The 15,259-nt window shown below is 38.1% G+C and overlaps 1 protein-coding gene across 1 annotated transcript in view; it reads left to right on the forward strand.

Annotated features, from left to right (window-relative positions):
* Positions 1 to 1,244: 1,244 nt before the first annotated feature.
* The window catches only part of LOC104495867 (suppression of tumorigenicity 18 protein-like), a gene marked incomplete at both ends in the record, with an annotated part of 36,069 nt that continues 22,054 nt past the window's right edge, over positions 1,245 to 15,259 (forward strand). Inside the window, 3 exons of the mRNA XM_010138904.1 lie at positions 1,245 to 1,351; positions 7,429 to 7,483; positions 9,362 to 9,392. Coding sequence (XP_010137206.1) covers positions 1,245 to 1,351; positions 7,429 to 7,483; positions 9,362 to 9,392 — 193 coding nt within the window. The remainder of the gene's footprint in view (positions 1,352 to 7,428; positions 7,484 to 9,361; positions 9,393 to 15,259) is intronic.

A 15,259-nucleotide genomic window follows, 5' to 3' on the forward strand; every position in this document is an offset into this window, starting at 1 on the left:
AGAGGCTTTTGAGGATAAACATCATCTTTTTCCAGCAAAAGAAAACTGCTTAAAAATATTCTTGGTATTGGGCTGTTTTGTTCTGGATTTTCTCCCTACTTCAACATCATGCATCTGTTGTATGCACCGCTATTTGATAAAAGTGTATTTATTTTAATTAAAAGTTATTGATGGGATGCAGCTAATATTCTATCTATTGGGACTCGAGCAGAAACCAGTCAAACTCTAGCTTCCCTGAGAATCTGTTTAGACTGACTCTCTCCGATGTCAGAAGTGTAACAGGACAAATTGTACCAACAATTTCATGAGATATTGTTAAATCAGTAGTTAAAGTTTCACCTTCAAGTTCCAAAAGCCTATCTGCAAACTTTATCATATTTTGAATACATTAAATAAATAGATCTATTTTACTAAACACACTGGACTCTACTTGGAAAGGACCTCTGGAGTTGCAAGTGATAGCAAAATGTTTATATTTTGGTCGCTAGTAGCAGAAGTGATGCTAAAACAAAGCCTGCCCATAACTGCTTCTGGCCAGGTTTTCCAGGCTTGCAAGTGCCTACAACTTTAAAGTGTTTGAAGAGTTTGGGTATTTATTATTTCTGAACACAATCCCGGCAGTATTGTACACTTGGATATAAACTTCTGCAGCTCTTCTTCCCTCACTGTTACTGTTGAATTTGTGGGAGTTTCCTCACGGACGGGATTGAAAATCAAGCATGGAGAAATGTCGAGGATTTCCTTCGGTTTACCTATGGTGAGAACTTTATCAGTCTGCCACACTTCGAACTCTGAAAAAAACCCAAACAAACCTACCTGGGGGTTTTTCTGCTGTTACTGGAGTATTTTAGAATGCTGCTCATTTGTTTAACAACATGAACTACTCAATCACAGGGGTTCTGATGCAGTAACAACATTTGACTAAGGATTTCTACATACAGAAACCATGGATTTTGTCTGTGCAAAAAGAAAAACTTTTCTTAGAGCAGGTCTCTTTCATAAGCTATTGGAAAGGGCATTAACAATAGAAAGAAAATACCGTAACAAAAGAAAAATTGCTGTTCTTTCTGCCTTTTAGAAGCATCACTGGTGCCCCTGTAGCACATCTTTGAAAAACCACATAAGAAAACGATGCACCAGAATTATTTGTCCATTTGATTTACAGTGTCCTGTTTAATCTGTATTTTATTTAGTATAGCTGGTTTTTTGTTTTCTTTTGTTGTTTGGTTTTTTTTTTTTTTCAGAGAATGAATTTCAGGAATATCTGTTGAATCAGGCAAGGCACCTTGGGCTGAGTGACGAATTTGGTCCTTTGGAATCTGCACATATTTTCACTTGGAAACGCGCAAAGGTGGGATAATTTATTTACTGAATGAAATTGAACCAAAATATCTCTATATTTGTACTAGAACGTACCAGTACTGTCTGGTTTCATGTGTAGTGTCTCGTGCACTCGGACTATTTTTCTCACGTAGCATCTGCTGTTTTAAGAACATCAGTTTTCAATAATGTTGAACAATTGAAAAACATCTAAATCTTTGTAAATACCTAGAAATTCTAGTCTTTGAGTTTCAGAACTACACTTCTGGCATTACATACTGACAGGAACACAAGTATCTTTGAATCTGCTTGACTCCAGGAATGAGAATGTATTCCAGAATGCACCGCTTAGATTTAATCTGTGAGGGACAGCTTATTCATATTCAAAAATATGAATTTTTGTTTGATAATGCTTATCGAGGCGTTTTAAACCATACGTCAGTTGGGTGGGACAAGTACTGGTGTATTTGAAAAGGATCTCAATGTGTCAAAGCATTTTTTTCTTTTTGAATATTGCCAATTTCCTTTTTCTAAAAAAAGTAGTAGTAGCCCAGGAAATAGACAAGACTTTGAACTACATCATAAAGAAAAGTTCAGGAAAAAAGCCTCCAGAAAGAAGGATCATGCATCAGCTGCATTTCAGCGTGGTAGCCCACATAATTTTTCCCTAAATTTAAAAAGCTAGCAGTTGCCCCTTAATTTCATAAAGCTGTGACTCTGCCCTCTAAAGCCTTGGTAAAGCAGACTAATAGAAATACTTGGCACACGTCGGTTACCTAAGGGAATAATAGAACTATTTGCTGTAGTCGTTTGGCAAAAGGACATAAACATATGGCTTTGGTTTATATTCAGCACTGCCAGTTGTGCAAAGTTGCATGGATGAAGTATACAACAGCAGTGACAACTCAGAAATCAGAAGTGAGAATCAAAATAAATCATCCTCTTTACAAAGCTATTCAAGCTTGCCTCTGATTTAAGGTTTGGTTTTTGTCGCTGCGGATTTTCAATATAAAAATATCTACTCCTCAAAGCCGGGTATACCACTCAGCCACGCTATAAAATGCCAAATTGTAGATGATTTATATGTGTTACAAACATGTTTTGAAGTTTGCATTCAATAAATGTACTTATTTTAACTCCTGAGAAATGAATACATATGAACCGATTATTTCCGTATTATTCAACTTTTTGCTGGAGAAATCAGGAGTAGGATTGTGTAAACTAAAGCAAAAACTTCACAAATAAAGGTGAGATGACTCCCTTGTTAAAAATAATTTAAAAATCACAAAACGAGGCATATTTGTTATAAGAACACCTACTTTGTAAATATTTTTTCTCCTTTTTGGCCATCAAGACATTATTTAAAAAAAAAAGTTTGCTCTGAGGTTGTTATTATAGGGAGAGGCACACACGATGTTATGTCACCTTGGGGCACACTACAGCACAGACGTGCTTTTAGTACTTAGCGTCCAACTCCAAGTTTGAAGTTTGTGGTTTGTGTTTGAGTCATGAGAATGGATTTGCCTGCCTTAAAAATCATCAGCTTTGGGATTTTTTTTCTGGCTAAGTTCGTTTAGTCCAGCGACAGATGTAGCTGTTGCCTCTGTACATACTTAAGTAGTTTACAAATCAAAAACAGTAGGAAAAAAGCTATTCTTTTTTCAGACCTCTCAAAATCAGTGAAGTTTGTCCTAGAAAATAAAATTTTGAAAATCGGACATAAAATTTAGTTGGAAAATCAAATTGAAACGTCAAATTTTATACTCTCCACCTCCAGGTAAACTGGTAATTTCTTTTTCTCTAGCTAGTTAGGCCAAAGGGAACAGACTGGTGCTCTGGAAAGTCATGGCTGTGCAAAGATTACAGTAGAAATTAGAAAGTGCATGGCTCTTACATTAGCTCTTTCCAGGAGGTGCATTTCACTTTTACTGATGTCAGCAGCACCAGCTTCCCCGAATCATAGCTTATTTCACAGTAATGTGCAGTAAAACTCTCTTACCAAGATAGCAGTATCGATTCAGTTTCTGAAATTCAGAATAAAAAATGTGCAGCTAAACTGAAATTGTTATTATTATTATTATAATTTATTGCACATGCCCCATTTTCAGCTGTTAGTCATATTCTTGGATCCCATTACAATATCAGTGCAGGCACATGTGCACAGATAGACTCCAGGCACACAAAAAACAAAACTCGCAGCCAAATCCTGATTCTCTCACTCATGGAAGTATTTCCAGGTGCTGCTCTCGAGTCCGCTGGCTGCAGCGGGATGGTACAAACAGAAGAAGTAACATTTGGTTTCTGCAGCCAAGAACTCTGAAATAGTTTGCTCAGAAAGTCTGATTGCTGCTATTCCACCAGTAAATTCATCTGGAGAAACATGAATACCCTGTGGCAGTCGCACAGCGAGTGACTCCCTCTTCGGCCAAGCGGAATTTGTGGTACTGTCGGTGACTTCAGTTGGTTTTCTGGGATCTAGTTATTTTCTTACCCTGAAGTCTAAACCACTATTGAAGGAAAGGTGGAGGGAGGATCAAAGTGAAATTCACAAAGTCAGACAGAAAGCATTCATAAATTTAGGGAGATTTGTTGGAACATGTTTTTGGAAAAAAATTCGACACCGGCGTCCTCAGTAAATTTTCGAATCACAGAAACAGGGCATAACTGAAGCAATTCTACAGCAAGGATTTATTTCTTAGCCTGTTTGCCTCATGATTTTGGGCTGCATAGCTGCTAGTCCTCTGTCACGCTGTTTCTGACTGTCTCCCACTACTTCTTTTTTAGCCCATTAGCTACTTTCAACTAGTTTTGAAAATAAAATGTTTAGAGGGGTTTTAAACCCATCGGAACAGAGAATCTAGGTACAAGAGGCAAAGATAAAGTGGAATTAATTCCACTATTCACTTGCTATTTTTATAAAACTTGACCCGAAAAAATATGGGACGATAACTCCCAATAAAATTTTCTTGGCAAGCGCTTAGATATTATCCCGATGGTCCTGGTGGCTAAAAAACTTAGTGGTGAAACACTGTGGAGTTTGTGCAGATATGGCCGTTCTATTTATCCCTTATGGCTTCTTGTATCACAACTGGGAGGGAGGGCTGACCGTCCCAGGCTTTGGGAGGAGGAAGCACCTTCCAGAATCCATCCAGTCTTGATGGTACAGGGCAGCAATGAAGTGTGTCTCTCAAATCAGCGCCTGGATAACAATTACCTCTAAAAACTTTGGATGGAATTTCTCACTTAAATTCTTTTTGTTGTTCCAAGGGTGATTTAGAAGTTTGAACATTTCTTCTGTGGCTGTAGTTTAACGTAAAACAATCACTATGTAGATAAAAATCAGAAGTGAGAAACTTTGTTCACATTTCTCAATATCAGGCAGTCTCTGAAAGAAACATCCAACCCCAAAGATACTGCATTTAAATTTTGAGCAAGAGAGGTCTTTTTGATTTCACAGTTAAATTCAGTTGATTTTTGTATAATTTTCAAGTTAATGCATGAGACCTTTTCTAAGTTGAGGGTTTTTTTATGCAACACAGACATGATTGTTTTAATGTGCTATGCACCAGGCTAAATACTCCTATAAATTTTAGGTTCAAGTTGATTAAACATCTCTCGTAGTTTCAAATTATTACAGGAAAGAAAATCAACAGAGAAGCCCCCTGCATTGATTTTATTGTTGGTTTTCACTCATTGTGTAGTTTTTAAATATTCATCACAAGGCAACGTGCTATTTAGACCGAAGTAACTGCTGTTCAGTAGAAGCAGTGGACACTTTTTGTTTCATAATTAAAAGAGCAGCACTGTGATTGGTGTGGTATTTACTATGAAATGATGACAAAGGAGTACCAGTGGTTTTAATAGTTTTAGCTTACAGGAGCTGTTGATAATTTTGTCTGTAGAGTTGCAGGTGAAATAATGCACAGTGGATAAATAGTCTATATTGGTTTAACTGAACATAATATATAGTGTGTTCTGGAGTTGTTTGTCTCAATAGACTATAGTAATCAAAAGTAATGAACCTATTATGTGCAGGACCTTGGAGAGCATAGAATGGCAGTAAAAGTGTGGCACATAAAAGGTTTATTAAAGGAAATTAAAGTCCATCATTGCCACACCTGCTCCCCTATTATAAGTCTATGGCAGGTCAGTGCCTTCAATCACAACTCGGCATCAGAGAACAGAGCCATGTTTCCCATTACCATTGCAGTCACATTGCAAAAACTCGTTCTCCAGGTTTTAAGGATAGTATCGAGTAAAGGCTGCCATCAGCCTTGCTATGTAAACATGAGCCACTTATGTTTCTTTCCTGCCAATAATCAACATCAAATGTAAATCTAACCAGGGAAAAGATATCATCGTCTGGCTTTGAGGTGCATTTTGATCAATTTATATTTTCATTTCAGATATTGCTAACCTGTGTTCTAGAATTAGACTTCTTCAAGTACATGAATAGCCTTTTCAAATGCTCGTGTTCTCTCCTGCAAATAGGTATTTTGATTCTAGTAGCTCTATGTAACCATGTATAACAAACAGGAAAAAAAAACAAAACAAACAACCCAGGAAATTAGAGAAATGTTTTTTCTCTCCTAGAAAGTCTGACTTTACTCTTCTTCTTTCTCAGGTCAGTTTTGTCATATTCTGCAATGTTCTTTCAGATAAGATCTTCAAAATGTTCTCAGTTATTTGAGTCATATAAAGCTAAAAATAAAGCATCCTCAGATCCTCAAACTCCATAAATGGAAAAAGGCACAAACAGAGCTTCTTGCATATTCCCTCAGTGGGGCAAAGAGTTTCTGCTGATCCTCAGAAAGCAAGAGTGAGATAACAGACAGGATCTTATGTTGACATTGTTTTTTATCTTGCGACTTTTGCAGGCATAGGCAACTTCTGGTATCCCTGGAAGAGGTCTACCTATTGCCCAACCCAGTCATATAAATCAGGTGCTGGTGCCTGCATTTGCTCCTGCATACTGATCTGCAGAAGCCCATGGGAATCCCTTCCTGTACAGTATGTTTAACTGTCGCGATTTAAAAACAGGGGAACTGAGATTCCGTCAAAGAGACATAGTAAGATAGTGCCAGAGACTGAAGAAGAATTCCAGAGTTCTTGATATTTTTGCCTAGGCAACAATTATTCGTGACAGTGTCTTCCTTACCTAAAAATTAACAGTCACTTTTAGAAAGAAGCAGGGTTTACCTCCTTGGACATGGTGAAAAGCACGCTGTTGTGCAATCTTTTGTACATCACTGTAGCTCTCCATGTCAGAACGTGAAATCTTAATCCCTTTGAATTTCAGGGGTTTGGAATCAAACCCACGGATTGAAAACCTGCCCCTACAATTATGGGTCTGGGTCAGATCCAAGACCAGAAGGTGCATATTTCCAGTGCTGCTTTAGATACGGCCAAAAGTGTCGTGAGCAGCTAATCTTGAAAGGTCTTTCTTATTTCAAAATATTGTGTCAATAGCTGACTTTTTTGGGTTTGGATTTTTTCGTTGTTTGGGTGGGTTTTTTTAATACGAACTGCAGCATTCTCCCCAGCACTCATACAAATCTGTAACTGTCTCTTTGACCAAAACTGTGACTGATTAAGTGGTGCAGTGTTTCAAAGCTGTACATGTGCAATTACTTGTGTTGAAGCAAGAGAGTTTCACGTTTTAAGGAGGTAGTTGTCAGAAATGCAGGTTCCAACGCCACTATTAAGATATGTTTCAGTTATAACAACAATGCAAAGCGCCTGTGGGCACTGCGACTTTCTGGGACCTTTTCTTCCAGGAGGTGGATGCTGAAAGCAGCACTCATACAGCGTTGCTGTTTCTAACCTTATGCCTTCAGCTAACACCTGTAAACCTTGTCATTAAACCTTACCGAGTCACTCATAACCATCACTTTATTAAACAAATCTGTATCATTAAAGGTATCTCCTAGGTATTTACTAGATATTCACAGATGGCTTTTTATCTCTTTGACAAGATTAATAAGGCATGATTATTCTTCTTTCTATTACTGTCTAGCCTTTGGAAATGTGGGGGGAAAAAAAGCATTGGAGACTTTTTTTTCTCAATGGCAAAAGGAATGAATTAAAGACTTTGTGTTAATATTGCAGATGGATGCAGATGGGGAAAATAAAAAGCTGCGCACACGCTCAAAAGGAACCAAGGGTGAGTTAGCAAGCACGTTCCCCGACCCTGTGCCCAGCACACCATGAAATATGATAGTTCCTGTGCACGGTCCCTAATGTGCAGTAAGAGAGTGTGTGGCTTCCTTAGGGCAGCTTTTTTAATCAAGGCAGGACACAGACTGCTGGCATTAAGAGGCACGATGTTATTAGCTATTGGTTTAAAGAAAAGCAGGGGAAAAAATCTACTGTATGCTGTTTTCTTTGAGCTATTTCTCGACAAAAAATAAAGGTTATGCTTTTTATTATGCAAACAAAGATTTTCTGTAGGGAATAGATCTAGACAATATTGAATGGATGCTTTCAAAACAATGCACAAAACTTCGTCTCAGCCAACTGAATGTTTTCCTACCTATTGTCATTAATTATCTGTAAATTAGCTGCCTAAGTAGTCCAGAAGTAAATCTACTTTAATCAAAAGGTGCAGGTGTATGCAACAGAGGAGAACCCTGTGGGTTTTTTGGGTGCTATTTTTCTTTTTTTTTAAGTCCTGGTGCCCCTGTTTCATTTTGCAAAGTTACGACATAGTTGTGTTTCCCAGCTATTCCTCCCTTTTTGTAAGGAACAGATGGAAATGCAGTACTGAGAGATAAACAGGCCCTTAATGATCTCAACATCTGGAAATCATGATTGACTAGCAATACAGCCCTTCCAGGAAAATAACTTTTTATTTTAATTTATAACACTTTTTGTGACTCTTGATGAGTGAAAAATGGAGATACTTAAAAATAAATGTCAAAGTTTTGCCTGCCCTGTGAACATTTTTGCTTATGACTGTTTCAGGGGTGCAAAGCACCCATCCTTCACTCCGATTTTACTGTGCATCCTGTGCTCTCAGGATTGTGCAAAACAGATTCATTTGATTCATTGTCACAACTCAGCAGTTCTGGATTGTTAATATGGTGTCTTCAGCTTCAAGTTGTGGCCAGAATGAAAAATATCACTGTGATTTGACTAAGTTCTCTAGTTTCAAATGACCAAAGGGGTGAAAGTGCGAGACTTTACTTAGGAAAGGATAGAGGACAGGGTGGGAGTGCCCCAAACTGCCCACAGCCAAAGGGGTAAATTCAGACAAGCCTCTCTAAAAAACACAGGCATCGTCATATCAAAACTCTGACACCTCTCTCACTAATTCATATATGTTTCAAAAGTACCAGAAGAGAGGACTTGAACAAAGTTATTGTACAGGGAAGTAATTCACACCCCGGCATTAGAGCATGTCATCTCTGTTGGTCAGGACTGTGAGTTAAACCAATCTGTCTAGCTCAGCACACTTCAATTGTGTTTAACAGGGGAATCATACCCTTTTCACTCAAAAAGCTAATAATATATTTTAAAAACTTATGGACTTTATTCCTCTGGGTTTTTTATGCACGTGCATCTCTAGGGATGAATATATGGGGAATGTTTTCCTAGAAGTGGAAACAACAAATGCTCTGTGTGATATGAGTAATCTTCAGAACCACCTGTTGGCTTTGTCAAACTTTGTGTGGGTTTGTATTTGTAAACACCAGCCTTCGTCATTCCCAAAGTGAATTAAAATTCAGAAGCAGCTGAGATTTCTCATTCTATTTTCAACAAAAACAAGTGCCTTCTCTTCTACTTTTATTTTTTCTCAATATTTTTCCTATTGTTCCACTGAACTTCATGCTCCAGGTTCGATGCGTTTTAAAATAACTGTGAGAATTCTATGTTCAGTTATCACCTGCCACTAGTAGCTACAACCCTGTGGTTAGCATGAAATAATCACCTGTGTTTTGATAGCCACTCCTCTGTCATCACAGACAGGCAGGTGCAAGGTTGCAGAAAGCACAAGTCTGGAAGTGTGAACTAATTCATTCTTTCCTGCTTTTATTAACAGTTCAAGTGGACTCTATAGCCCAAGAGCTCAGGTAAGAACTCACTTTGTTTATTTTTTTGGTTTTATTTTCTGATTGTATTGATAAATTCATACCAATGGTATTGCTGTAAAATAGAGAATTCAGCAAATGATGCATTATGTAGATACTTAGTACAGGACTGACAAAGGGTACCTGATACAGATTCGCTTTTTAAATAGAACAAAAATAAAATCAAAATGTTAGCAATAACAGTGCAAAGATAATCAAAAGTAACGTGAGGTGAGTGAGCAGGATTCTGGTACGCTGTCTTGTCTTCAGCCTGTGTCACGGCACACAACGTAAGAGCATAGTTTCCTAGCAGTCGTCAGTCTTCTTTTTCCTGTGTTATAGCGTTTCAAAATCTGAACATTCTGAGCGCTATTAACATTTATAAGATGGCTTTTATAAACCTGGTAGTCTCTGCAAACCGCTGTAAATTCTAAATGCGCTAATGACTCATTCTTCCTCACGTACTTGCTGAGGTTTCATGTTTTACTACAGTAGGAGAGGTACTTTTCAAATTTTCATAAAGCATGGCAGTCGATTCAAAAGCATATTAAGATAAGGACATTTCAGACCACAAATAATCTACTAAAATTTAACATTGTTGCTTTAATCTTACTAATGTGTGCACTGACTCCTAATAACTGGTCCAAAAACTTAGAACAAACTCTGGAAACACTGGCATATTATTCAGTACCAAGCCTGTAAAAAAGAACACGTGCCATCAAGGTAAAGTTTTGTCTGGGACAGGTTCACTCTTCGTGTCCCTCAAGGAAAATATTTACAGGTAGCTGCAAATTCCTGGAGTTATTAATAAAAATTACAGTGGGCTACAGCTGCAGTATAAATATTGAGAACATTCTTGCAAAAGCTCTTCAGAGTTTTTCTTAAATTCATTTATTTTGCCTACATTCACTTTTCATCACAGGCTACTTAACCACAGCAGGCATCTGACGTATGTGCTTGTGGGTTCATCCATCTAGGGTGCAGAAACATCATCGTGTGATGTATTTCATCTATCAAAATGCCACTCTCTCTTTAAGACAGGACATGAAATATTTACAGAAGTTATTTGCAGTGAAGACGTACGATATTTTAAGGTTTTATTTTATAATAAAATTGAGGGAATGATAAGCTTTTTATAGCTATTGCATGAACAGAAGTGGAGACTAACTTTTTGGATAAATTATTCATGGTGAGTCACTCATTCAGCTCTACTGTGAATCTCGTTTTTCTGTATGGCTTCAGTTTCCCGAGATTTAGTGCTTCTCCTTTTTCCTCCGTGCATCCCTAATTTATGCACCAGAAGGATGCATTAATCCAAAGAGGCAGTCATCCAAAAATGAGGATGGTCCATGTGTGCCTAAGAGAAAAATGTTCGAAAAATAGAGGATGTGCAAGTTTCTGCAACATCAGGGAAGCTGTAATTTACGTGTTATCAATTACTATAGCTTTTCCCAAGCAATTTTGCTTTTCCCTGTGAAATACATGCTATATGGGGAACTGCTGTCTAACAGATTACTCTTTCTGTCAGAGTTGTGGACTTACTTCCACAACGAATCATGCCTTGGTTTAAAACAGTGAACTGAACAGCCAATAAAGCCATTGCCTAGTCTTTAACTTGGTCGTTTGTAATTTCTACAGTACCAAATTCCAGACTGGGTATCTCCGCAGTCAAGTGGCTTTACTGGCATACAAGTCAGGTGATCGACTTTTAGGAATCTATTTGTTTATGAAAACTTAGAGGAAGAGAGGCAGGGGCTGCTCTTTGGAAACGTAGCCTACAAACTGCATTCCTGTTACTCGCACCCAGATTATTGCGGAAACACTATTGAACATTCCTCCAGAATTAAAGACTGAAACCGGCTGTTTTGGTCCCTGGATACAGATATTGGATCCACTGTCTTTTCTGACCAAGGTTCTAAATGCTGTGTTGGCTGAGAAATTTAAATCCACGCTTAATTAATTTCCCCTTTTCCCCTGGCTTATCCTATCTGACAAAGCACTTTTGCACTCCTTATTGAGTTTCTGTTACAAAGTGCCTTGGGATACTTCTACATGAAAGGCACGGCATAAGCTTACATGCTCACATTGTATTATTATTAGTTTCATAACATTGATTGGTTCTAGAGCATTTGTTAGCCTCTTCTTATTCTGCAAGTTGTGTTTCACCAAAGTAGAGAACGAAATGAATGGAAAGCAGAACAAAGAGTTGCAATCACCAATTAGATTCAACAATGCATGAAAATTTCCCTTTTCTAAAATTCAGGGGTTGCATTCTTGCTTACTGGAATTCAATGCCAAAAATCTATTGGTTTCAAGAGAGCCAGAATTTCATCCAGAAATCTGGCTGTTTTGCTGTCCTCCACCTTTTCCTGAGAAATAGGAACACCTTTCTGCTTAAAAGGTATACCTTCAAAAAAACCCCATCACCTTAAGAGCCAAGTTGGGTTTTAGCTTCTGCCTGTTTAGTAAAATAGCTAAAAACTCTCTTGCAGTGCACTGCGTTTTCAGAGGACAGTACTTTTCTTCTAGAGACTGACCACCTGAACACAACTCCTATTTAAGTGTCAAACTTGCACTGATTTCATGTAATGATATGCCTTAAGGAATCCCAAATTTCAGTACCATGTAAATAATTTTCTTTATATACGTATATTATTAATACTGCTGTGCTTTTAGTTTGGATTTATAATTTTTTTACTCTATCTACAGCATATACTGTAGTGTTGAAGCCTTACATGCTAAACTTAATCAGATTTTCAAAACAGAATGGGTTTGCCCTTCAGTCTTAATTATTTAGTTAGGAACAACATGGTTTAATTTTCCATTTAGGAATGTAGTGATCTCATTGGTAGCTAAACTTCCCCCGGGAAGAGGTGAATCTTTCATCTAAACACAGCAAAACACAATGTGTGGAAGAAGAGGGTGCCGAAGCAAGGAGATCTCTGTCCCATACATTCAAGTTTGAATCTGACACCTTTTGGGCATAGCAACTCTGTTGTATCCATCTTCTGCAAGAAGCAGAAAGAAGAGGCCTTCTCTTAGATGATTTACTCATGGACCACCGGCAGGACCAGGACCTTCAGCTGTGTTCAGGATTAGAATGAAAACGAAGGGGAAGTGAGGAGTATTGGTGTGATGTATTCTCATTACTGCGTTCTGTTTAACAGATGGGATACAGTACGATGAACCATCTGTAGGTTATGGAGTGACATCTGGGTCAGACCAAGGAAAGGCAAATTGGATTGATCCAAGCATGGGATTACAAAAGCATAGATCGCTTTGGCGAAGTACATACCTGAATAGAAAGGGTACCTTTTCTGGGTTAGATACGGGCGAAACCAGCTCTTTCTGCCTTCGGTCACTAACGATTAATGAAGACTCCACAAGGTGCTGGACTTTCAAGTCATGGAGAACAGTCCTGCTCTTTGGCGCAAACAGTCACGCTTCCACTTACCCTCTGTAGTGTCAGATCGCTTCTTCAAAATGACCATTTCTTCAAAAGTAAGGAAAGCTACTTTTTATCTGGAAGTCTCACTCCAGATATTGTGAGGTGTTTCAGACGTTCAGATAAGTTGAAATGTTCAGTGTGAATGCTTAGAGATACAAGTATCTTGAATGTTTGAGCAGAGTCGTAGAGCAGGGCCTTCTGGATGTCTGTTTGATAGAAGGAGTACTGGTAGATGTATGTATCCAATTACATCTGAACTCTGGTTTCAGACAGTAGTGGAATGAAAGCAGACAGTTTGGTAGGTAGAAGACGACTTGGGAAAAGTTCATGGCGTGAAAGAAAAGGGCTGTGCGTGGCCATCTGTATTTAGGAAGGAGTGATTCATTGGTAACTCATTTTCTGAGCTTCACAAAGCAAACATCTGGAAAACCTGTCAGGTTTGTTCTTCAGGCTTAGTTTCTGTTTCCACAAGACTTGTAGAAATGATGCAAAAAAGCACATTTGTCATAACCCTGAACAAGCACATTTGGAATAGAACTGAGGTGGACTCTTGCATTTCCTGGTGACCACAGAGAGGGGACCCTCAGTCTTTAATGTGCTTTGCTGAACAAAACTGCGTCCCTGAGTCCAGGCAGACTTAGTAGTAAGTGCTAAATGAAGCTGGTCAGTAGTTACATCTACTGCCACGATATCTATCCTGATTTTGTGCAGACATGTCTGAGCTTGACAAAAAGAATTTTGCAGCTGAAGATTGGGTGTTACATCTCCAGCTCTCCCCCTCAGTGTTCCCTAGGCTGGGACAGAGTAGTGACACCGTGTCATTTAAATATTGGGTGTTTCAACTGAGTCAAAGATCTGTATCGCGTTGTTTCTAGTGATAACTGATCTTCAATTAAACACTGGGCATTAATCTGAAGAGTACCTATTCCCACGGTCTGGTAACAGAATGATGAGGTTAGGGTAGCTACTGCTTGCTCTCTAGCTTGGAAAAGGAACTTCCTCCCTCCCCTAGCCGTTGTAGAAATTGAAGTGGTTATGGGGCTTTGAAAATATTAACCTTTGCCTCTTCCTTTGTGATTTCTTGTATTATCAAGTCAGTCATGTTGTCATCAATCATACGTTCTTAAATTCCCAATAAATCCTGTTCATGTCTTATTAATTTTCTGACAACGCTGTCAGGTTCTTAAGGAATTGAGGCTGGCATGCTAGTCAGTACCCTTCCCGAAGAATCTGTGGAAATCTGTGGTTTATGTGAAGGAAAATTGATTTTATAATTGATGTTTGATAGAAAACAGTGAACAGTCAAGCATAAACAAGCACTGAACAATCAGTACATGGTGCAGTTTGCTGTGAGGCAAAGGTAAGTCACAGAATATGCTGGTCACGGAACCAATAAAATAACAGTGCTGGGTTCACCTATCCTTATTATTATATCCTGTATGTCAACCATTCTCATCATAACTAATAAAACAAGCATTAAGGTAAATTGTAAGGGCAATCAAATTTTACAGGTCTGTCGTGTTTAAGTTCCTCCCTTGTTTCCTCCTTCATCTTCCAGTCCCCCTCTAATTAGCCGTCAAATTGTGAAATCTACAGTGCTGTCACTTCTCCTTGCAATTGTTCTTCCTCTCCCTCTCCTCTCCTCTCCCTCTCTAGAGCTCTGATGAGATGATGGACCTCAGGCTTTTTGCCTTTTTTGTAGAGCCATATACTTTCATACTTCAGAAACAGGTTGTTCTTTCAGTACTGTTAAACCAGTAAAGAAGAAACAGATAAACACAGAAAGAAATTCAATGTTCAAATATTTTCCACCTCAGGTTTCCTATTTTCAAACATTCATGTAAGCAGATTAAGGCTTGCATGAAACGTTTGGAACTGTTTGTATAGAGAACATAAAAATATTTTTTTCCCCATTAAAATGTCTTTTTTTTGAATGAGATTAAAGGTAATAAGAATCTCCACTCTTTAAAACATTGTCGTTGCTTCTGTGAAGAGAAATAATACCATATAGTTCTGGGTGACGTTTTGCTGGTAAACCTGAGGTTGGAAGTTTTTTGACTTAACAATTTAGTGATCTCTTCTGCGTAACCACTAAGGTGTTTGAAACAGTAACTGTATCTCATACTTTTGAGGTATCTGTGGTTGGAGTTGTTAATTACAATGAATCATTTGCCTAATTCCTGTAGATATTAAGACCTTTAGATCTATATATTGTGACCTCTACCATTTCCTCCTGGATTTATTTAGGACATTGAAAAGTTGCATTTCATAGTCAAATTTCCATTTTACTTTTCTTTAGTTGATACTTTATAGGTGACTTTTTATATCTTTCTTCAATAAGAAATGTATTAGATAAACTTCTAGCATATTCTAGGCCTCTTAGCATCTACTATGTTCCTTTCCATCCAACACCTCAGACTCA

The sequence above is a fragment of the Buceros rhinoceros genome, unplaced genomic scaffold (assembly GCF_000710305.1).
Source record: "Buceros rhinoceros silvestris isolate BGI_N320 unplaced genomic scaffold, ASM71030v1 scaffold13016, whole genome shotgun sequence".
In the NCBI taxonomy this organism is placed as follows: Eukaryota; Metazoa; Chordata; class Aves; order Bucerotiformes; family Bucerotidae; genus Buceros; species Buceros rhinoceros.